General features: G+C 34.4%; 1 protein-coding gene across 2 annotated transcripts; it reads left to right on the forward strand.

Moving 5' to 3' along the window:
- Positions 1-1576: 1576 nt before the first annotated feature.
- Positions 1577-14062, forward strand: LOC101899789 (23 kDa integral membrane protein). 2 transcript variants are annotated; one of them, XM_005179635.4, is made up of 6 exons: positions 1577-1778; positions 2051-2115; positions 13158-13316; positions 13379-13537; positions 13607-13807; positions 13877-14062. In XM_005179635.4, the coding sequence occupies exons 2-6, from the start codon at positions 2056-2058 to the stop codon at positions 13946-13948; spliced, it is 651 nt and encodes a 216-aa protein (XP_005179692.1). In that variant the 5' UTR covers positions 1577-1778; positions 2051-2055; the 3' UTR covers positions 13949-14062. The 2 variants fall into 2 exon arrangements, with proteins under 2 accessions (XP_005179692.1, XP_058976359.1); XM_059120376.1 differs by lacking the exon at positions 1577-1778 and adding an exon at positions 1801-1819.
- The last annotated feature ends 12280 nt before the right edge of the window (positions 14063-26342 follow it).

Raw genomic sequence — 26342 nt, forward strand, 5'->3', positions numbered from 1 at the left:
TTTCTAAGGGGGAAGAAAACCTCTTCTTATAAAATTTTTATTTTTCGGAAAAGTGGGGTAGAAAATCATCTTACAGATAATTATCCTCATAGGAATTTATTTAAGTATAGTCCCCACATTAGTATACCCCCAAGTCCACTTTCCCAACCAATGTGTGGTCAGAAACGAAAATTTTGTATTCTATTGAATGTGTAACCCCCAAGAGAATATTTGTTGGGAACGTAGATTTGGTATGTACGTCTATATGAAATAAACTCCGAAATGTCAATCTGGGACTCATTCAGTCGGAAATTGTGACAGAAACATAACAAAATACAAAATCATAAAGTAACTTTATTGGATCTCCACCGCACAATTTAAATGACAAACAATTAATGCCCATCTTACTGTAATCGGAGCAAAAGAGTAATTTTTTTGGCTATTCTGACAACATTCTGCCTTCAAGTATGAGGTGGACAAAACTGAATACCACGCAGTACGGTATTTTAAATATTGGAAATACAAATTTCAAATTATAGCTCATTTGAATGCTTTTTACAATATCAAAAATTGAGCTGAATTTTCACATGGGGCTATTATAGATGTTATTTATCATATAGGTATTTAACACTCAAATTAAAGCCTATAGCTGAAAAATAAGATCAGGCTATTCAAAATATCTGAAATCGACGGTAATTATAATTTTTGCCATGAATATTAATTTATATTTAGTCATGGAGTCATTACTCATAATCAAGTCATTACTTATAATCAAAATTGTGCAGCCTACATAAGTCAGATCTGCGATTTATTATGCTTTAAAGACTGGCCGGCAACGCGGACCGGGCTAGCTAGTAATTATTACATAGTTGGAACAGATTTGTTTATAATTTAACATATTAACTAAGTATTCAGTAGATTGCAATATTTCTGGGCAGATAAATATTTTCAGATATTGGGACACATGCCCTGTTGGACATACACTTCCCTAAGAATTGGGATCTGATATTTGCAACCGCTCGGCAATGACAGAGAAAATGTTCCAATGTTTCGTCATCTTCCCCGCATGCCCTGCATATGCAGTTATCTGTGCATCCTATCTTGTGCTCGTAGGCCCAGGTACCTTTGGGATCGCCCCAAAGGATTTTGGTGGTTTTCCTTACGTCCTCATTCTTCAATAGGGATATATGGGCGTTTTTTGCCCATGTCTGTAACACTAGACGTGACGCATTTAGCGGCACTGAATTGTCTACGTTTACTGTTGCTAATTCCCTGCCCGTTTTAGAAGACGACAGATCTTGTTAATAAACTTCTGAACATATTTCTCCCAAGAATTTTTTTATTTTGAATGTTTGATTGAGTTATAGGCAAATCTAGTGTTAAACAATATTCCACGTCTCTCACTTCAAGCTTTTACGAAACGAGCTTTTTTTAAGTCAGAACCATAATTTTATTTATGTTTTCTTGATTTCGCTTTGAAATTCTGTTAACAAACATTATCTGCTGTTAACTTAACAGCTATCATTCATTATTGCTGATCGCGAACTGTTCGCTGCCGCAGAAGGTAAGGGGAAGTCCAAAACAAAAAACAAACGATATTCGGACAACTTCAGAATATACAAAGCGATCGTCGAAAGTGGACGTGTCTGCTCCCACAATACCGCAACTTTTTGGCATTTTTAAATTCGTTTGTTTAGATCGAATCGAATATTTGAAAACAACGCGTTTGATTTTCAACGGTGACAGCATAAAATTGAGAAAAAATACATATTCGCGCGAAAACATATAAAAACAAATTGGTATATACACATAAACCTACATACAAACATAATACATACATGTACATATTTTGGATATTTTAAAAACAAATGCTATTAAAACAAGTTGTTGTTTTTTCACGGCTTTGTCTATGAGAAAACAAGAGAAAAAAAAAACAAATCACGTCAAAAAGTGAATAAGATTTGAGTCTCAAAAAAATCCCAAATAACTAATAGAAATCCAGTGTTGTATCAATCAAAGTGTCAACAATTTTAAATTAAATTTCACTTTTGTCTTTATTTTTCGAATCTAGTCAAAATGGGTTGCACCTCGGACTGCATGAAATGCATTTTGAATATCTTCAATGTTCTCTATGGCGTAAGTATTACCAATTACTAATATTTCTCTGTAATTATAATTTCATTATTTGGATAAAGATGAGTGTCATTGTTGTTAAAATATCCCCGACGTTAACCACTACCAATGGTGATGCCATGCTGATCATGATGATGATATCATCTTCAGGCCATATTGAGAATATTTTCGTTTTAATAGAAATACAAATAAATATTGTGTCTATAGGTAAGCCTGAAAGTGCTGCTTGTTCTTAAGTGTTAATCATCAGAGATCAGGGAACAAAACAATTTGGATGTTGTCTTCAACTATGAATATTTAACAAATTTGCATAAACATATAAATGTTTGTTTTATTTATATGGCCATATCTAAATGATCACATAAATAAGTATCTAAATTATTAGTTTGCAGAATATATTCGGAATGTAAACAAAATAGTGGGTATGGCTGAAATGGAATAAGATCTAAAGATAGATTCTAACAAGCGTTATTGGAATGTGGCAGCCAAACCAACGTGGAAACATATTACAATTATTTATGCGTTTTAAAGAGGCTTAGCACTTAATATTCCATATTAAAATTATAGCAGAATTGTTGAAATAATTTGGATAGGTCATAATACTGCTTTCCAGCACTTAAAAATGTTCAATATTGAAATTTTTCAAAAAAATATTTAGAAACCAGTAAAGAAAGTCTTAAAGTCGGGCGGCGCCGACTTTATGATACCCTACACCACTTTGCTAATTAAGTAGAGCTCCACATAACAATTAAAAGTTTCTATGGGAGAATTCAATCATACACGCTATGATTATAATTATAATTTAAAGTTCAAAGGACTAAATTCGGAATTGTATTGCCCATTTGGTGCACAATTAATTTGAAATCGGATAAAGATATATATGGGAGTTATATCCAAATCTGAACCGATCTCGATAAACTTTGGCAACGATATTTCTGAGCTGTATTTGATATATTTCCCTGAATATCGTTGTTACAGAGTGCATATTACGGTTGTGGGTACCAAATATAACAAATCGGATGAATAATATATATGGAAGCTATAACTATATCTGAACCGATCTGAACCAAATTTGAGATACTAGCTACTAGACTCAATTGGGTCGTAAGTGCCAAATTCCATCCCATTTGGACAAATATTAGACGTTTGGTGCACAATAAAAGGTAAATCGGACGATGTTATATATGGGAGCTATATCCAAATCTGAACCGATCTCGATAAAATTTAGCAAATGTATTTCTGAGCTGTATTTGATATATTTCCCCAAATATTGTTGTTGCATAGTGCATATTACGGTGGCGGTGGACAAAAATAACAAATCGGATGAACAATATATATGGGAGCTATAGCTATATCTGAACCGATTTCGATCAAATTTGGCATACATATTTTCAGGCCTAATATGGGTGTATGTGCAAAATTCCATACAATTCGGGCTGATATTACACGTTTGGTGCACAATAAAAGTCAAATCGGACGAAGATATATATGGGAGCTATATCCAAATTTTGACCGATTATCTCCAATTTCAATAGGGTTCGTCCTTAGGCCAAACAAAAGACCTTTGCAAAATTTCATCTGGATCGGGCAATAAATGCGACCTGTACTTTGTTTACAAAAATACATGGACAGACGGACGGACGGACGGACGGACGGACAGACGGACGGACGGACGGACAGACGGACGGACGAACATGCATAAATCGACTCAGAATGTGATTCTATGCAGATCATCAAAAGGAACTATGGGTCTATCTCGTTTCCTTCTGCCTGTTACAAACAAATGCACAAAGACATAATACCCTGACCACCTTGTGGTGTAGGGTATAAAAAGGTTCTTTTTGTGGCTACTGCTCTCGATAACATTTCTGAAACAGAGGAAAAAATTAGAAAATTATTTTAGTGATTAAAAAAGTGGGAGGAGTTGGAACTGGTGATAGATAGATTTATGTTTGACTAAAAAAGTCTTTTGCATAACTGAGCCCTGCAAAACTATTCATTATAATTCGGACAAAAATATAATTATATTTTAATAATATCGAAGACATGCTTTTAAGCTTTTAGTAATCCAATTTGAAATGAGTATTTTAGCTGGGGGAATGGTGGTACATTGACATAACAGGTGTCCTTTCATTTCAATGTTGTCTCGGCAGAGTTTACAGTGGATAACAGAATTTTCCATTTGATTGTTCCCGATCGAAAATAAACCGGTAAGGAAAAGTCAAAAGTCGGGCGGACCGACTATATGATACTCTACACCACTATGCGTATTTAGTAGAGCTACCGTAGCAAAAAAAGTTCATATTAGGAATTTATGTGAATTATATAACTTCGATAAGAATTATATTAAAAATGTTTATTAGATCAATAGATATATCGGACCGAGTTTCACCAAATAGTAAAACTCGGTTGAATATAAAAATTTCTATTCAATTTGGGTTGATATTACATATATGGTAATCGAATGATGATGTATCGAATCTATATCTGCAAGGGACCTTAGTACCAAATCGGAAAAATATATATATGGAAGCTATAGGTTCATCTGAGCCGATTTTCAACGACATTATAAGTACTTACTTCTGGGCTGAATTTCGTCGAAAGTTCCAAAATGCAGTCTATTTGGACTGATATTAAACATTTGGTGCACAATAAAACTAAAATCGGATAAAGACATATATGAGACCTATATCCAAATCTGAACCAATTTTGACAAAATTTGAAACACTTATCAAAGACATAGAAGTGTAAAGATAGGACAAGACAGAGTCTAAATATGGTAACCCTGTGAAAATACCTCTGTTGTTACGATATCATAACAACATAGATGCCAATGTTAACTGATTTAAACCGCTAAGGCAATGTGCAAATTTTCGGAAAGGCCCTTGGAATAGAACTTTGAAACCAAAATTTTGGATTTTTCAAATTTTTATTTGTTATCCGTTGTTGTAATTGTGCTTTTTATATTAAACTGTCTCTGCCATGAACTGTTACTCTATGTATTGTAGGCACAAACCATTTGTTCAAAATGCATTTTGTCTAGTCTTTACCATTTTAGGTCTTTGCACTTATTTCGGAGCTATATCTGGTACCAAAGATTATTGTTGTGGAGTGCATATTACTGCATGTGACGGACTTAACCCCCAAATCGGTTGAAGCTATATATATGGGAGCTACAGGTAAATTTGAATCGTCCCTCACCAATTTTAATGAGGTTCGGAAAATTTCGTCTCAATAGATGCGAACTGCATTTTATTCGCAAAAATACATGGGTCGGACGAACAGACAGATGGACTGACATGCATAAATCGACTCAGAAAATGATTCCTCAATAGTAACTATGCGTTTATCTCGCTTCCTTCTCCATGTTACGAACAGACACATAAAAACGTAATACCCTTACCACTATGTGGTGTAGCCGCAATCAGCCGCATGAAAACAAATAATCTCTGAATTATTCATATTTTGTCCATAAATACATAACATTCTGGTTATAGGCACCTTCCTTTATACCGCTAGCTTTATGCCTACAGGGGGTATATATAATTGAATACGGCTAAAATGTACCTCAAGTATTTGGGCGAAATCCATTTCTGGACGTTTGTAGTCGATCTAGTCATGTCCGTCTGTCTGTCCCTTTGGTGATCACAATAATTCTCGACGGAAGTATCCGATTTCGTTCAAATATGGTGCATGGTAATATTATTAGCAAACGAACAGTGAGTCCTGTTGGAATATCCAAGGTCTAAGGCCAAAATGTTTGAGTGCCCAAGGCTTTAATACATCCTCCAGAATATTTTCGCGATAATATTCGGCATTTATTCTGATGCCACGGTCGATTAACACGACCGGAGAGCGACCATCGACTGTTATGGCGGCCCAAACCATCACCATGGCCGGCGCTTGAGTTCTAGTGGCCAATCGAAGGTGCACATTTTCAGCTGATGTCTTTGGCAAGTAAACACGATCATTTTGTTTGATTACAAACTGCTGGAGAACGAATGTTTTCTCATTGGAGAATTCGGCAGTTCACCACTTTCGGCCAACCTCTTAGCTCGTTTGAGTCTATTTTCTTTCTGTTGTGGTGCAAGTTCTTGCACTTTTTGGAATTTCAATGGCTTTACCCCGAGCTCATTTTTCATTATTTGCCGAATGGAATATTGCGATATGTTCAGCTCACGAGCCATTTTTCGGCCATTGTGACGCGGGTTTCGATCAAGTCGCTTTTTTAATTTTAATACCATTTCTGCTGACGTTGCTGTTTTCTTCCGTCCACTTCCTTGACGTCGGGCTACGCTTCCAGTATCACGGTAACGAGCGTTGGTACGAGGCACAAAAGATTGATTCCCATTTAAATGCTGGAGTGCTCTAACGATAACCACTTGTGGTTTTCAAGCCAAATATAAAGAAATCACACTATCACGCTTGAATTCCATCACGAAATTCTCACCAAAATGCTTTTGTACGCTTGTAAACAATAAAATGAGCTTTCAATGGAATTTTTTTAACAGCTGTCGGACAAGTGGCTTAGAAGTGACAGCAATCGGAAATTAGTTGCATCTCACCCTGTATATCTCAAATTAAACGGATCGGATACCCTATATAGATACCCTGCTTCTCGAGCCCCACCTTCCATACTACAAATGTAAAAAGTTTGAGTACCATATATCCTCATAAAATGTTGAAATCTGTGTACAAGCTGTAACGGCTAGTTTGTTTTATGTGGCGCCCTAGCATTTTGTTGGATACGTACTACATTTAAATTACATTTATTCAGTGAGGGTGCTGCAGGGTGCAGTATTTTAGTCGCCTAGATTCGTTCAATTTATTTCTACCTATTATATACCTATTATATATTACAAATTCCATCCAAAGTTCGACAGACCCACCCTATAGACCAAATTTATTTCATATTCTTCTGACTCAATGCAGGCTGCAATGAATAAGTATACGAAATTTAATAAATTTTTGATATAAACGATAAAGGCGTGACGTCGTACCCTGATGTATTGCCATCATTTGCGATTACCTTTAGTTTCAATGGAACAAACTTGAAACGTACGCGTATTTGTTCTAGTCGATTACATTCAATTCACATGTTTTGAATTTCAATTCGTGTGTGTGATTTTTTGTATTATATAATTTAATAATGAGTTGAAATTATAAGCATTACAATGCTTGTCACGTTTGTTATTTAAATAATATTCGGTGATTTTGATGTACAATATATAATTATTATTTTTGTATGTATATCATATATAAATACAAATCAATCTCATGTGATATTGTTTTGAGTATTTCATTAAAAATAGTTTTTTTTATTAGTTGGGGAGTCACCAGACATGCTAAGTGTCTCTGCAACTATATCGCTACATGCATATTATCATACATATGTTTCTATATATTTAATACCTGTTCACATTATCATCAAAATTTTCCAAATAATCATGAGAGGAAAGCATATTTATTTTTTGTGAACTAGTAAATTAGTAAACAAATACACTCCATAAAATCTGAATGTATACATTCTTCACACAAAATTGATGGTCCATTTAAACTACTAAATTTTATTCCGACGTCAACCGAATTATACTCTTCTTCCCTAGAGTAATCATACATTCATATTGATTTTTAGTACGATTACAAAATCAGGAAATATTTATATTTTGGTTCGTTTAAGTCCCTATATAGATAGATGATGAATAATAATTGTGACCCACAGTTTAATATTAATATGATAAGAATAGAGTTATGTCTGAGAGACTGACTGCCGAATTCTTCAAAGCTCAGCTGCAACAACTAAAGCTACAATCTTGAAATTTTGCATATGTGTAGGGGTGAGATAGGGATGGGTTTTTGGAAATTCCACCTGTAAGTTTACTGAATGTTCTAAGGGCAATAGCGTACCCAGATGTCAAGAAAGTGGACGGAAGAAAACAGCAACATCAGCAGAAATGGTTCGAAAAGTAAAGATGCGACTTCATCGAAACCCTCATCGCAGTGGCCGAAAAAATGACTCGTGAGCTGAACATATCGCAATATTCCATTCGGCAAATAATGAAAAATAAGCTCGGTTTAAAGCCATCGCAATTCCAAAAAGTGCAAGAACTTACGCCGCAACAGAAAGAAAATAGACTCAAAAGATCTAAAGAGTTGCTTCGCTTGGCCGAAAGTGGAGAACAGCCGAATTTGCCAAAGAGGTCAGCTGAAAAAAAAAAAAACAGAAAAACAAGAACTCAAGCGCCGGCTATGGTGATGGTGTGGGCCGCCATAACAGCCGATGGTCGATCGTATTAATCGACCGTGGTATCAGAATAAATGCCGAATAATATCGGGAAATATTCTGGAGGGTGTATTAAAGCCTTGAGCACGCAAACATTTTAGCCGCAGACCGTGGACATTCCAACAGGACTCCCCAGAATCTCCGGATATAAATCCGTTAGACTATTGTGTCTGGAGTATTTTGTAAAGCAAGGTTGGTATTAAAAAATACCAAAGTGTCGATCACCTCAAGCAAGCGCTTCGCCGGGAATGGACCAAAATACTGCAGAGCAACATTCGGGCAGCGTGTGACGGTTTCATTGGCCTTTTGAAGGCCATAATTCGTTTCAAGGTGACCAATTCGAACAAATACAAACTTATTCTAAAATTTGATGCCATTTCCGACATTTTTGCTTTCATTGACCAAAATTTAAAAAAAAAAAATATGGCGTTTGACTTTGTTTCAATTTTTTTATCGAACCCTCCATACTATTTGGGCTGATATTACAAGTTTGGTGCACAATAAAAGGCAAATCGGACGAAGAAATATATGTCTCCGAACACCGAATGGGATTCGTCCTTGGATCAAACAAATGACATTTGCAAAATTTCATCTGCATCGGGAAATATATGAGACCTGTACGTTGTTTACAAAAATACTTGGACAGAAAGACAGACGGGTCTATCTCGTTTCCTTTTGCCTGTTACAAACAAATGCACAAAGTGGTGTAGGGTATAAAAACACATTTTTTGAGTTATGCCACTAGTTGAGTAAATTGGCGATTTTACATTGCTGGGTTTTGTAAACGTGATCTTCATGCTTAATTTCGCAAACTGAGTTGACTCATTCCATTAGTATGTATGTGATGTCAGCTAGTTTCATGCATATTCCTAACGGAAAGTGAATTTCTCCAAACGAAAAATACCAGATTGATTCATATGCAAATCTTCATTTTCTACACATTGTTATAGGTGAAAATATTTTCTTATTTATTTTTGCAAATATGCATCTTCACGACATATATCTTCGCATAACGTCATACAATCGCTGTATGATGGCGCAACAATGCCAAAAAAAAAAAAAAAAAAAAAATTAGATATTTTATTGATTCAATTTATTATTTATTAGTGATTCGAGACATTTGAATTTGAATTTTTGAAAGCATGTTAACAAAGACAGCAACACAATGTTGTGGGAAGAACTGGTTCTTTCTAGTCTTCTTTGAAGCGGAGAATCACGTAATTAGCTATTTAAATACAATTCAGCGACGAAAATTAATTGTTAAGACTTTCTTAATGCAGGACAGTAATGAAATTCAGTAATTCAATGAAACCTCACAACCGTCGGTTCGAGACATCAAATTACCCAAAAATGTCAGGTTTGAAGTCAAACTCGAGTTAAACTCAAGTGGAAGGATTACTAAAACTATAACAGCTCTATTAATATTAAGAAATGTATAACATAATCCATTGAATCATTTGATCAGTCATTCACTATAGTACCTATGCAAAAGAGTAAAAAATGAACGACTGACTGCTTCGAGTCGAATCGAACTTATAGTTACTAAAATCTGTGTTTTTGAGCTCATATGCTATAACGTAGATGCCAGAAACTTCATATTTAGCACGAAGGTTATTACTGATATGGTCCTGGTTTTAGGAGGTTCATACAAAAAAGGTATAAAATAGAAGAAATTCTGACAACTTATAGAAATTCTAACAACTTATATGTAGTATAGCATTCTTGCGAGGTGTCCGATAGAGTGTTGTCTATGACCATTTTTTACAACAAAGTTCCTAATATTATATTACTAGAGCTTGAATTCTGGAATTTTATATTTAGCTTTGCCTAGCGAAGTACAATTTTTTTTAAATATACTAAAAGCGAGAAGTATATCTATAATTTCCAAATTTTGTATGGATTTCACTTTTAATGTGAACAGGTGATAACTTCTATACTGCTAAAGCTATAATTCCGAAATTTGGGATATAGTTTTGTCCAAAGTTGCATATATGTTTTGCGAAATTGAATTTAAAAAGTAGCCATATTCTAGTCCCAAAAAAGGACCAATTGAAAAAAAATCTTAAAAGGTCTTTAGAGTTGTGAAGGACCGACATTAGGATGATTCTTTAGAAATTCAAACAAAAACTGCGCGAAAAGTACGAATCTGGAACAAAAAGATGCACTGTCGTAACGCAACCGGTAGGGGCTAAAACTTATAAATTTTTTTCGTAGACTACTTTTTGTGCGCAGGGGTTGAAATAAAATGAGATTTTTGGCAATTCACGACTGAAGGTTAGAAAAAGTACTAAAGTCACAACATTGTTATTGTAATTTTTGTCACAATGTTTGTTTACAAATACAATGTATATACAGAAATCAGAGATGGGTCCCTTTTTTAAATCAAGAAAATTTTGACAATGCAAATTACAGAATAATGCAGAGCTGTGTATTATTACTTTAAACGAGGTTACATTGATTTAATTGTACCATGCTTGTAATTTTGCTTGAGAAAAGGCAAGATTTTCGCGAACTTCAAAATAACAACCTTCAGATAATTCAATTGAAAAATGTGGCTAAAATCGGCAAAATACCGAGTATGTGGTACTGTTGTATGGAGGCAGCACGACGACGTGGATCTCTGTACTCAATTTTCTGTCATAAGAATTTGCGAAATTGAAATACCAAATATGAAAATTTTCCGTCGAAAAGTATGACACAAATAATCAAAATACCGTAAATCTTGAGGTATAGGTAAATGGGATCTATATGGACCGACAGAAGGATGCACGGATGGATGGACACTGCTGAATCGACATAGAATCTTATGCTGTCGAAAAAAAAATATCCTCCATGATTGTTTACTTGTCAGTTTCTCAGATTATCCTTCTTATGCCCTTCACATTTTTCCAACAGCAATTAGTTTTCTTAAATAGCATCCATATTTGGTCAAGTAATAAATTTAGAAATATTCTTCTTTTGAAAACCAATAAAATGTGGTGTATTATTATTAATTATTATTTTTGTGGGATGATGCGTAATCGCAAAGCACTTACTGGCCCCCAATTACTTTAGCTACGTTAAAATCATATAATTTGTTTATAAACAAATTGGAAATAATTCAATTTCGTTTAACCCATTAAAATATTGATGCTTATGTTTCAAACACTTTCACTGATACAAATGCAATATAACAGTATTTCAAACGATATTGAATCATTTGTTTAAAATATGTGAAAATCCGTTTGCGCCCATTCGAAGATGTAGATTCTCATTGTTTATAGAATTCCATTTCACACATCATGGCAAACAAGCAAATCCTATATTTCTTTTTCATTCAACCAAAAGTTCAAAAACATTTCACACAAAACAAAGTGTAGCAGCAACAAAAACAAAATCAGCACAAACGGCCATGAACTGGCCTGAATTTATTTTGAAAGGAAACAAGTGGTTGTACGAAGATGCCTTTGACTTGAGATAATCAGTCAAAATACAAGCAGATGTACAATAATCATCATTAGGAATTTATTTATTTATTTATTTATTTTTTTTTTTTTCAATTAAAATTTTTATTACAATTATCATTCAATAAATTCCAAAAAGATTTTCGACCCCACAGAAAGTTTTTTTTAATGGCAAAAGTTGTATGATAATAGATATAGTATTAGCGAAAGATTTGTAAATTCTGTTAAGTTTGCCAGTAAAGAAAGGACAAAAGTAGGGCGTGGCTGAGACTATGACACCCTCACCTCACTATGCATATATAGTAAAGCTCTACGAACAAATAAACGTTCATATTGGGAATTTGTGGTAAGTTGATAATACGATCCATGATCGTTTTTGAACGCGTATTATGGTTTTAGAGCAGTTATAATTTGGAAACAGAGGAAACTAATATGTAAAAGTATATCCTACTCTGAATCGATTTAACGAAAGAATTTTTCACTTGTATGCGTCGTCCATAGAATATCATCAAATATCAAATGTTAACCTTTTGTAGGAGAGGTACCAGAAGGAATGAACCGATAAATACCATATTACCATCAGATCTCTGCTTCAGAGAAATATTTGGATATACCGAATTTGAAAAGAGTCGCTGACTTGTTTTGCAAGTTATAAGAGATTGAGTATGAGAGTATTGAAAATTGTGCCCTTTTGTGTGGTGGTTACCAGATGGGGTTGGCGGACATCTATAATCTTCACACCACCTATCGTGTTAGCTAAAATATTAGGATGTGTGAAATTTGGAGAAAATCGGATCCTCATTTCGCATTTTATGAGCGCTTCTTCTATTCACGGTGTTGACATGTACCTGAAGGATTGGACCGATACATCCCATCTTCACACCAGATCTCTTGTTAGTAAGACTATTGGTATGCATGATATATGAAGAGAATCAGATTCTTATTCCAAATCTCATACCTCGATCTAAGTTTGACACATATGGCCGTATCAAACAATATATACCCTATGTAGCCATGGGCTGAGAGTATTGAAATGGAATTTTGTCGCACAGTGTAATTAAGGTACATGTAGCTGTACTAATCCCTATGATTTTCTGAACAATTCTTATCTAAATTAATATAAATAACCCATTCTTATCTACATAAAATAACCCATAATACCAAGAGACCACAGTGTGAGCTTGAAACATACCAGAACATAAAATATGGCCAAAATTTAATCTATGAATTGAAATTACAATTATTTTCTAAAAAAAACATAATTCGTTTTTTTTTTTGTAAATATTTAACATTTTTTCGTTATCAATTTTTATTTTCAGATTTCTGGAATTGTTCTAATCGTTTTCGGAGTCTCCTTATTGCAATCGGCCAATATTGTACAACTGTACATTATTATTGCAATGGGTGCCATTAATTTGATTGCTGCCATTTTGGGCTGCTGTGGTATTTGCCACGAACACGTCTGCATGACAGCCACGGTAAAAAAATAAAAAATCCAAATTCAAAATATTTTGAAATATTTTAAATTCATTTCTTACAGTATTCCCTCTTCATTCTGTCCTCATTGGTTGGCCAAATCTACAATAAAATTAAGCCAGCTTCCACGGATGAAATCAAGAAGATCATTCGCAGCACCATAAAAGCAGTATGGGATGAGGAACTTAAGACTCCTGGTGCCATGGACTCTACACAAAAATCGGTAAATTCTTATTATAATTCCAATTAAAAATCCATGCTAAATTAACGCCCTGCTTCATTCTCTTTCCAGCTCAAGTGCTGTGGTCTCGATGGCCCTACCGATTATCAAAGAAATGGTCGCTTTGTTTTGCCAGCCAGTTGTTATCCCGATGATGTCTCCACTGCTGGCCATGCCTTCTTCAATGTTGGCTGTGTCACGGCCAGTGAAAATAAAGTATTCAGTTTGGCCAAGTACCAAACATCCAGTGAATGGGGTGTTATTGCCGTTACCGTAAGTATTTGGAAATATATCAAATGGGGAGAGTTGAGAGTAATGTTTTATGTGTCTTTGTCATTTCAGGCCGTGTTGTTCATCTTTTCGATTTACTTGGTGTTCCGTTTCAACAGCAGAAACAAACGTTATCGTTACTAAAATGGCCATTATTTTTCGTGCATACTTCTAATGCTCGGCTATTTGTATTTTTTTAATTTTAATTTTTTTTTGTTAACTCTGCTCAATAAATTTTCTAACTTTTGTATTGATTTATTTAGTTTAGTTTAAAGTCGTTATCATGGTACAATATTTACAAGGTAGGCCATAAAAAATAACCTGAATAAGATTTTTGCTAGTGGTATCCTTAGAATGCACTTTTCACAAAAAAAAAAAAAAAAACGAGTGTAAAGTTTCGAAAATAAATAGTGAGCCCTATCCAAAATTCTATTTCTATCGATCGCTCGATAGTACCTCTTAGTACTTTTCCTAATCTTACAGTAGAAATAAACAAGTTAAAAAGCAGTAAATTCGGCCGGGCCGAACTTTGAATACCCTCCACCATTTGGAAGGAATTTGGAAATTTTCAAAAAATAAAGTACTTAAAAAATTCTGTTAAAATTTTAAAAATACCGAATATAGCCGTTATATTGGGGTCTATACGACGTTTACCTACATAGGCCTTGTTTGTCATAAGCCATTACCATATTTAAATTCAAAACTTAAAAAAGGTTAATAATGTAGCTAAAATCATTAAAATATCGTATATAGGGAGGTACCGTTATATCGGAGCTGTGCGAAGACCTGGACCAGCATACCGAATTTTGGGAGGTTCCGTTATATGGGGGCTATACGAAGACGTGGACCTGCACATACAATTTTCTGTCATAGGCTGTAGTATCCATTACGAATCTCAAATACCAAATTTGAAACAATTCCGCTGAATAATGTCGCTAATATCATCAAAATACCAAATATCGGATGTACTTATACATGGGGGCTATATGAAAACGTGGACCTACATGGCCCATTTACGAACTTAACTTGCCTACTGGAAAAATAAACACGTCATTTTGTGTAATTGTTTGTCATAGGCTGAAATTTTTTTGTTATAGGTTGTAATTTTTTGTCATAGGTTGTAGTACCCATTAAGATTTTCAAATACGAAATATGAAACAAGTGGCGAATAATGCCTCTAATATCATACGGAATATGGGATAAAGAGAGATACCGTTATATGTGGACTATACAAAGATGTTAACCTGCATAGAGTAAGTAGAGTAAGTTCGGCCGGACCTATCTTTCGATACACCACACCATTATAAATACAGAGTGAAAATGAGGACCTATATCAAATTTTTGTAAGGTCGTTAGACATCCATTAGAAACTTAAAATACAAAATTTCAGACTATATATGAGTTGTTTATCGATATTTTGAAGTTCGTGGGAGAGATATTAGCGAAGAGAGATGGGAAGAGATGTTAGACGAAATATCCTGAAGTCAAACGGGCTGATGCGATACCCACAACGTAACGTATTTACATTTATACGTACGCCTTAAGGTATGCTTTATAAATTAAAAAAAAATATTTTTTTGTTAATAAACATTCCCAATTCAATTTTATTTACAGTCTGTTAATGTCGAAATAAAAAAAAAAACAAGTAAGCAAAGGCTATAGTCGTGCGGGCCGACCATGTGATACCCTACAACACTACCATATGTTCGAAGCCCCCTTATATCCAAATCCATTTTGGAAGATTTCGTTTTTGAAATAATGTCAAAGAGCCCCGCCCAGAGGTTACCTTTGTTTTTTGACCCGAGAATTTAACCAATATTTACACACTCCGTACAATTTCACGCGAAAGTTGTGGTCCATTTTGCAGTCATCCAAAATTCTAGACTTCTTCCCTGTCTTTAACTCTCTTCCGATGCGAAATTCCGTGTCGATTAGTTTTCAATTGTGGCCTATAGAGCGACTACAAAATTAGAAAAAATTAAATTTTTTTAGTCCATTTGCACCTCAAAATGTAGATTTTAAGAACAATATGCTTTAATTCTGACCCTAACCGTACCCCCATGCAAAATTTGGTGAGGATCGGACGATAATTGCGATATGCATATAATACCCTCAAAACGTAGTGTTGGGGGGTGTAAAAATTTAGAAAATTTACAATTCAAAATTGTAGTAAAATTGAAAAAATCGCATGCGATAAAAATATGACAAAATTGAAAAAAAAAATCGATATTATCGTTTTCTGGCAAGAGACCATTCCGAATTGATAAGAATTGTGAAAATCGGCCCAGCGGTTCTTGATTTATAAGCAGAATAAATAAGATCAATTCTTTTGCATATATGTTGTACCTATTTTGCTATATATCCGATTTCTTGGCTATTAGCATCACTGTAATGGTCAGAAGTGATCTTTTAATGTATTTGTGATTTGACTGGGGTTGAAAATATTCGCGGTTTGGTGGAAATTTCCAATTTTCTTATATAAACGTTAGGGTCTATTTTACCCGCTAATTATTGTCCGATGGCCGCACAAATTGGTCGGTTTCTGCCCACTCCTAAACTGTAACTCCATGTAAATTGCGTCGATTGCTTCATAATTGTGGCCTATAGAGCAACTGCAAAATCAGGAAATTTTTCTGTTTTTGGTCCATTTCAACCCCTAAATATTGTGCATCCATCTCCAAAAACAATAAGGTTCTATTCTGACCATAACCCCACCTCCATTTTCAATTTCGTGAGGATCGGTTCATAATTGCGACCTGTAGCTTGATTACAAATTAACATGGACAGACGGACGGACGGACACACATAGCTAGATCGACTCAGCTTGGAGAGATAGGAAGATCCATATATACTTTCCTATGTGGGAAATCAATATTTCGTGGTGTTACATAATTTTTGGCCCAATCAAACTTATAATACCCCCAACACATAGTGTTGTAGGGTATAAAAATAAAATTAAGACGCCCGTTCCATATGTATGATAGAAATTTGATATGTTTTTGTTAATTTCGATGATTTTAATGTGTAAAACCACCACCACCTTCCTTTTCTTAAGATCTAAGCCTTTTTTAAATAGTATTAACCTATTCTCTAAGATATGGGAAAAAATGAATCAACACACTGATATAGGTTAATTTGTCAAATATTTGCTATATTTAGAGCATTACAATTTAAAATGAACAAATGGTCAAAAGGAACGACTCAGCTCATCGAAATATCGTCGGTATTATGTTTATCAAAATATAATGAATATTGGGAGCTTTTTGAAGGAGAAGGTGGTGCCCATTATGAACTGCAAATACCAGGTTTGAGATAATTCTGTTGAATAAAGTGGCTAATATCAGAAAATAATGAATATTGGGAGCTTTACGAAAGTGTAAACCTGAAAAGGAAATATTCTAACATAAGGGGTTAGTAACCATATCTAATACCAAATTTTGAAAATTCCGGTAAAAAATGTGACGCAAATCATAACAATACCGAATATCCAAAGGTATAGTTATATGGGTATTCAATACCAAAATTCCTGCAGACCTAAAACACAACTGAGCAACATTTTATCAACATACTTCATTTCGTTCGTAAGCTAGAGTAATTTCCACAGACGGACAGATAGACAAGCATCGCTAACTTTTGCTTTAATTTTCCAAATCCTAATATTTGCGTGAGTTCTAGGACTCGTGCCAAAATCGATAGTATTGGCCACTCCATCAAATACATCTCCCACAAAGGGTCAACGTTTTGAATACTTATGATTCTTAAAAAATATGATGAAAGAGTCCGATTGTCTTCAAATTTCACACATCCTATTATTTTTATGAACCCAAGATCTGGTAGTAAGACGGAATATATCGGTCCACTCCTTCTGGTGCCTCCCCCGCAAACGCTCAAAATGTTCAGACATGGTACATCTAAATATTTCCATCAACAGCAGATCTGTTATAACGGTGGTAGAGATCCGAGCATTTCTTTTGCTACCTGTCCCATATAGGGTTAAAAATTTTGCTCAAAGGGAGCGAAATAATCATCCAACTCTGTTCAAAATTCACACATACAAATATTTTTGCTAACAAAAGATCTCTTGTGAAGATGCTATATATCTGCGAACCCCTTCTGGTACCTCACCCACAAAGGGACAAAATTTTCAATACTTTTATCTGTCATAAATTGCGAAACAACTCAGCGATTCTTTACAACTTGCTATATCTAAATATATGTCAGAATCCTAAGATGAATATGGAATTTATTTCTTTCCAAACCCATTCCATAGAGGGTCAAGAGTTTGAAAATTCATAACAAACTTTTTTACTTGTTTTATTTTTCTTTCAGGAGCATAAACAAACAAATCGATAGGTCTACTCTTACAGCTGACCATGAGAAAAACATGATCCCATTCCCATCTTTGAGTTTTCTGTAAATTTCCTTGTCAAATTTTACTGCAAAGAAAACAGGTTCCCACCTCTTATATGTGTATGTACAATGGACAGTTTGACAGTGACATGTTGCCAAATGTATTGCTTTGAAAACAATTGTAAACATATGATTGCATTACTTTACCTTCTTAATTCTACCATGGAAGAATCAAACCAAATTTACTCCTCATACATGAAGAGTTTGTCCAAATTTCATTGGAATCTGTCATACATATCGTGTTTGGTACTTAAAATATGTAAAATCGGCTGAAAATATATATGGGAGCTATATCAAAATCTGAACCGATTCCAATATAATTTGGCAAACAAATTTTAAAACCAAATCCCATCACACAATCCAAATTTCATTTAATTTGGCGTGTTTGATGTATCAAAAACATGAAATCGAACGAAAATATATATGGGAGCTTTATCAAAATCTAAACCGATTTCAATAAAATTTGACGAATTTATTTTTGTTCCGAATTTCGTTAAAAATTTCATTGGAATTGGTGATACAGAGCATGTTTGTTGTATCAAATACATGAAATCGGCCAAAAATGTATGTGGGAGCTATATCCAAATCTGATCCGATTTTAATCTAATGTTGCAAATTTATTTCTGTTCCGAATTCCGTTACACATTCTAAGTTTGGAGACTGTAAAAGATATGTACATATAAAATCTAAATTTTTTGGTGGTAACCCTGAATCTGATGCTGTATCTCCATTTCCAAGTGTAATTAAAACAAGTAAAAAAGTTTTAAGCTCGGCCGGGCAGAACTTTGAATACCCTCCACCATTTGGTACAAATTTGGCAATTTTCCAAAAATGAAATCTTACCGTTATACGGGGGCTATGCGAAGACGTGAACCTGCAAAAACAATCTCCTGTCAAATGCTGTAGTATGCATTACGAACTTCAAATACTAAATTTGAAACAATTTCGGTAAATAATGTCGCTAAAAACATCAAAATACCGAATATCGAGGGGTACAGTTATATGGGGGCTATACGAAGACGTGAACAGACGGATAGACGGATGAACATTAATAAATCGACATAGAATTTTATGCTGATCAAGAATATATATATATATATATATATATATATATATATATATATATATATATATATATAGAATTTTATGCTGATCAAGAATATATATATATATATATATATATATATATATATATATATATATATATATATATATATATATATATATATATATATATATATATTTCGAGGTATTACAAACGGAATGACAAACTAAATATACCCTCCATACTATGGTGGAGGGTATAAAAAAATTATATAGCCAATGTTACATTCAGGCGATGCTTTAGTATATTTGGAGATTTTCAAGAAAATCTGTTTAGCAGCTTTCGAGTCTATTATTTATAAACTAACAATCAAACGTGCAAACATAGATTTTTTAGTGGAGATTTTCTGTTTTAATATTCAAACCATTTAAACCAACCATTTGGGACCAATTTCTTTCAAAACACTTAATAGTTTTACATCCAATCACAAAAATTAATTATTAAGTTTTCTCATTTCAATTAAAAATTAAAATTCGTTCATTAATTTTGTGTCCACTCTGTCTATACGTTGTACTTGTTTTTTTGTTTTATTTATTTCTAAACAATAAAATCGCCGCACATTCTGTCACGCTGTTGTGAACATTGAGAAATGATTTAATTATAGAACGATTACGGGTGCAAAAACAATGGCGTCACAACTAAGACTTTGTCAATTATGATTCACCGATTCCGATTCATTCATTGTTCACACAATGATCCGCATTCAAGTACACGAAAGCTGATTGATAACCTAATTGAGCTTTAAGTCGGATCTGTGAATTAGAATTTATATGCATGTCATTGTTTACAATTTTACGCACTCGTGTGGTTGTTGTCGCAAATTACAATGGCTTAAAGATTATATTTTCTGTGGGGTATGTATTACAATACAACCTTGCTATATTCATATGAAAAATATATTTTTCTTTTTTCTAATAATCTTTAGATGTAAATATGCCTCCCGAAGTTCATTTATAGTTTTATCTGGATGAATCAACTATAATTTTATTTGAAAACTAACAGCTGGAACGAAAATAAGTCCATGTTAAAATAAGGGGTTAGGATTACGAGATGTAAGTAGTTTCAAAATGTACTTCAGTACTTAACAATTATTATTATTTTTTTTTTTTTTTGCTGAGGTAAAGCCATTGGAAATTTTACACCGGCAATGTTGTTATTCCTAGAAAGTTTAATATTGAAAATCGTCGTTACCAGATTTTAAGTACTAAGGAAACTTTTGCCCCAATTTACACTCGAATTAACTGTGATATGATATTTTTTATGGGTCTACTAAAGCTTCTTAGAAACATATAGGTCATATCTATACCCTTATAAAACGGAAATTCCTTAACTCAAGTTTTCATTTGGTGAATGACCGAAATTTACTTCGTTGTAAATTGTTTTGCTGTCTTAGCTTTTTTTTTCCGCTGGAGAGTTTGAACTTCTACCCGAAAACGGGTTTTAAAATGTCTGGGGGTTTCGAAATCTCTGTTTTGGGAACATTTTGTAGGTTGGTCAAAACGAGAATATGCAATAACGAAATAAAAATGACAATGTTATTAACATTAACAACAAATGCACTTACATCGAATTCTGAAAACACCAGACAATACAACAATAGATGTTGTCCACTGACAACATGACACTTTGTCACTTATAAACGCCATGGTGAGCACGCCACGTAAACCACATAAATGCATTTCATAAACCTTTGGACGACAGCAATTAAACAGAAAACTAAAGCAGACATTGGAACGGGCAATTAAATGGGTAAAGCGTTTCGCTTTCATTGTGATTGAACCAAAGCCGAATATTTTTGTTTATTCTTTTGTTATTGTTGACCAAGGGGGTGGGGTAACATTCATCTCTTTTACTTCTTTGCTTTAGTATTTTGGTTGGCAGAGAGAAATTCTCGGACTGTGTGTTGAAATTTGATACAAGCTCCAAGCTACCAAACATATTGTGGTTCGTAGTGAGTGGACACAGGCAAACAGTTAAAGAGAATGGGGCACAGTGTCGCGCATCCATTAATCTAGACCGTTCTCAGAATTCTTATTGTAAACAATGTTATTTCTGAAGAAAGAAATATTTTATAACACTTGGCTTTTGTAATGATCTCTTATTTACAAAAGCATGACTTAATTTCTTTCTTAACAGCAACACAGGCAAAATCGAATTCCATAATTTGAAACATGTTTTTGTATACCCTCAATCATATGGCTAGAGAGGGTATACAGGGTGAGCTGAAAAAACTGCAACCAACTTAGACTGCTGTCATTTCTAAGCCACTCGTCCGACATCTGTTAAAATTATTCCAGTGACAGCTCATTATATTGCTTACAAAAGCATTTTGGTGAAAATTTTCAAAAAAAAAGTTATTCGTGATAAAATTCAAGCGTGATAGTGTGATTTCTTTATATTTGGCTGGAATACCACAAGCGGCTATAGTTAGAGCGCTCTAGCATTTTAATGTCAAGGAAGTGGACGGAAGAAAACAGCAACATCAGCGGAAATGGTTCGAAAAGTAATGAAGCGACTTCATCGAAAACCGCGTTGCAGTGGCCGAAAAATGGCTTGTGAGCTGAGCATATCGCAATATTCCATTCGGCAAATATTGACAAATGAGCCATTGAAATTCCAAAAAGTGCAAGAACTTACACCGCAACGGAAAGAAAATAGACTCAAAAGAGCTAAAGAGTTGCTTCGCTTGGCCGAAAGTGGTGAACTGCCAAATTTGATTTTCTCCTATGAGAAAGTTTGTAAACAAACAAAATGATCGTGTTTACTTGCCAAAGAGGTCAGCTGAAAATGTGCACCATAGGTTGGCCACCAGAACTCAAGGGCCGGCCATGGTGATGGCGTGGACCGGCATAACAGCCGATGGTCGTTCTCCGTTCGTACTAATCGACCATAGCATCAGAATAAATGCCGAATATTATCGCGAAAATATTCTGGAGGGTGTATTAAGGCATTGGGCACGCAAACATTTTGGCCGCGGACCTTGGACATTCCAAGAGGACAAAGCACTACCCAAGAATGGTTACATTTCCAGCGCACAATGGCCACCAAAATTTCCGGATACCAATCCGTTGGACTATTGTGTCTGGAATATTTTGAAAAGCAGTGTTGGCACTAAAAAATACCAAAGTGTCGATCACCTCAAGCAAATGCTTCGCCGGGAATGGTCCAAAATACCGCAGAGCAACATTCGAGCAGCGTGTGACGGTTTCATTTGCCGTTTTAAGGCCATAAATCGTACCAAAGGTAACCAATTCGAACAAATCTAAACTTATTCGAAAATTTGAAGCTTTTTCCGACATTTTTTGCTTTCATTCAATACAATTAAAAAAAATAAATAAAAATTATGGCGTTTGACTTTGTTGCAGTTTTTATACCCTCCACCATAGTATGGAGGTTATATGAAGTTTGTTATTCCGTTTGTAACACCTCGAAATATACATTTTAGACCCCACAAACTACATCCTAAGGCAGAAAATGAGTCATGTAGGTCCATGTCTTCGTATAGCCCCCATATAACGATACCGCCCGATATTCGTTATTTGGATGATTTTAGCTACAGATTTTTTTTTAAGTTTCGCATTTGAATATTGTAATATCTTGTAACAAAATTGCCTATGCAGGTCCACGTCGTCGTATAGACTCTAATATACGGCTACATTAGGTATTTTCAAGATTTTAACAGAATTTTTAACGGATTTTATTTTTTTGAAAATTGTTAAATTTCTACCAAATGGTGGAGGGTATTCAGCTTTTTTACTTGTTTTATCACATGCTCTATCTATCTATATGTTCATATGCTCACGTAAAGGATTTGAATACCACATTGTTGTTGTTGTTGTATTCTAAAGGGTGATTTTTAGCTATTATCATTTTGGCAACACTAATTTAAACAGCTCAGGTACGTCTTGTATTTTGTTCAATCAGTTCAGTCAAACATCTTCAGTTTGGTCTATAATTTAATCATGAAATGTCTTACAAACGAACAACGAACAACCATTGAATTTTATTATCCAACGGCGTGCTTAGTTCATCACATGCCACTTCTATACAGCGACGAAGCTCATTTTTGACTCAATGGGTCGAAAGTAAACAGAATTAAAGATCAGCCAGAAGCATTACAAAAGCGAAAAATTCACAGTCTGTTGCGGTTTATGGGAAAGATACTGCGAATCAGAATAGCTGAAAATTTTGAATGCTGCCGTGAAAAGATATTCAGCCTTTTTTTTTGCCAAAATGCAAGAGTTTGACTTGCATGACTTATGGTTTCAACAATACAATGCCACAGCACGCGTAACACTAAACATATTACGGTTCGTACGGTACCTGTCAATTGACCGCCTATCGTGCGGTTTAACTGTTTTTCACTATTTTTGTGGGGATATGTTAAAGTCCATGTATATACCGAGGAGTCCGCTTCAGTTGACGCATTGGAAAATGTCATAAAAACATTTATTCGTAAGATACAGGCCTAAATGTTGGAAATAATATGCCAAAATTGTCTTATTAAGCTGATTGGACCATTTGGGAACAGCCGCCTGAAATCACACTTTAAAGGTTTCGTAAATGTGTGAACTCAACCTCAAAATTTTTTGATTTCAACAACTAAATAGGCCAGCAAATACCACATCGTGCCTTTTTAAAAAAACATAATTGGAATATTATTTTTAAATTTTCTTATAAAAACAAGATATTGAAAAATGTATGCCTTATAAAAACCGAATAAATTTCTTGATTATTTGAGCGTTAAAAATATCAAATCCTCAGTATTTCCTACACTCATTCATCTTCTTTTGCGATTACAAATAGGGTGTTCATGAATGCAGATACATTGTACTCAAGTTCGTTTAAAAATTATTATCCAGAAGTATGAATCCAAAATTAAATGAAATTGTTCCAATTTTAGCGCTACAAAAACATGGCAACATTTAAGGGAAGTTTTGACTACCGTTTTATTATTTATTGTTAGGGAGCAAAAAAATTTGGAGTTTAATGAGTTGAAAATACATTAAAAGGTAATGTATATAAATTATATTCTATATTACCAGTAGGACGGTAATATTGGTTTAAAGTGTAACAAGTACAAAACCATCAGTTACCTTGATTCGTATATCCGCGCTTATTCGAAGATTACCAGTTCAACACCTCAACTAGGCAAACAAAATATTAAAGCAAAATATGAAGTGAGGTGAAATTAAATACAGATAATACTGAATGACTGCTCATTTGAAATTTTTTATTAGCACTTGGAGAATATTTAATATTTTTGTAGAAATATTACTTTAAAAATCATCAAACTTATGTTATACACCTTTTTTATAAGAATACAATAAATGTTTCATTTCCAAAATTTACTTGTGTTCCAATTTACTCGAAGTATTATTTTTCAATACGAAAATATATTTATGTACGAAAGGAATATTTTTAGAAATGTTCACACAATTTATTTCGCTGTTAAAAACGTCTAGTTACGGTTATGGGTGTTTGGCGTATCGATCAGTAATTTCTAATTGCGAACTTTGCTAAGCAGAAATAATTTATTTTTAATGATTTGGTTCGGAAATTCCGTATATTTTGGTCAGTGTTAAAATTTATTTGTACTTTCGTCCAACGGTTACACAGTAGCTAAAAGAGTGGGGAGGGGGGTAGATTAATTAAATATTAAGAATTCAACTTTGAGATAGAGTTTTAGGAGAGATTTTTAAAGTCGACATTCGTCAATCGCATATTCCGTATTGTGGAGGGAAGACAACGGCACTTACATCCCTAATGATGAGAAACCAAGTCATTCACTTCCAAAGGACTCCAAATCTATTAATGTCTCTCCCTTTCTATTGAAACCCTAAGAAGGTTAATTGACGTTGAAATCGGAACTCTACTGCCCCCGACTGACAACAGCACTGCTCGGCATGCCTATTTGAAGGCTAACCCGTTGAGATAGCGCAACATGGTATCGAGGGTCACACCGAGAAAAATATTAGGGGTTCTCTATTCACCTTGGCAGCTTTTCTCGATTCGAGGGAGCCTTTAAAATGTCACATTTAAATCCATTCATAATTATCTTTCAAAACTTGATGTACGCCAGATTTTCATAAAATGGATTGATGCCATGCTCAGCAGCAGAATCATTAATTCACACATTCGGGAGATGATACCGGCCAACAGGGGTACAACGCAGGGTGGTGTCTATCACCATAACTATGATTGATAGTGATTAATAGCATAATTATGGAACAAATTGGAAAACGATATTGTTCTTTTAATCGCAGAGAAATTCCTGCATATTATCAGAAGCCAAATACTTCGGCACTGTTCTCGACCACCACTTACACTGAAAGATGCTGAGGAAGGTTCAAAAGAAACTAAGTTGCAGTTATCTCTTGCAGGAACTCGATAGGTAAAAATTGGGGTCTTAACCCGCTATATTAAGTGGATATATGAATCAAATTTTTCCCCGATTGTAGCCTATTTTCTTTGTGTTCAACGATTTATTCCAATTTTTTTATACCCTCCACCATATCATGGAGGGTATATTTGCTTTGTCATTCCGTTTATAACTCCTCGAAATATTCACAATAGACCCCACAAAGTATATATATTCTGGATCAGCGTAAAATTCTAAGACGATCTAAATCTGTCCGTATGTCTGTTGTAAAGACGCTATATTTCGAACGAATTGAGATCGAAGGCTAAAATTTTGCATAGAGGCATAGTTTATCAGTGGATAGGTTAAGTTAGCAAATAAGCCATGTCGGTCCAAGTTTTCGTACAGCCTCCATATAACGTTAGCCCCGATACTCGGCATTTTCATGATTTTTGCGACATTATTTACAGGAATTATTACACGTCCTCGTATAACACCCATAAAGCGGTACATCCCTACATTCGGTATATGGATGATTTCAGCAATATTATTCACAGAAATCGTTTCAAATTTCATATTGGATGACCTTAATGGGTACTACAATCTAGGACAAAAAAATTCGTATGCAGATCTACGTCTTTGTATAGCCCCCATATGACGTA

The sequence above is a fragment of the Musca domestica genome, unplaced genomic scaffold (genome assembly GCF_030504385.1).
Source record: "Musca domestica strain aabys unplaced genomic scaffold, Musca_domestica.polishedcontigs.V.1.1 17, whole genome shotgun sequence".
NCBI lineage: Eukaryota > Metazoa > Arthropoda > Insecta > Diptera > Muscidae > Musca > Musca domestica.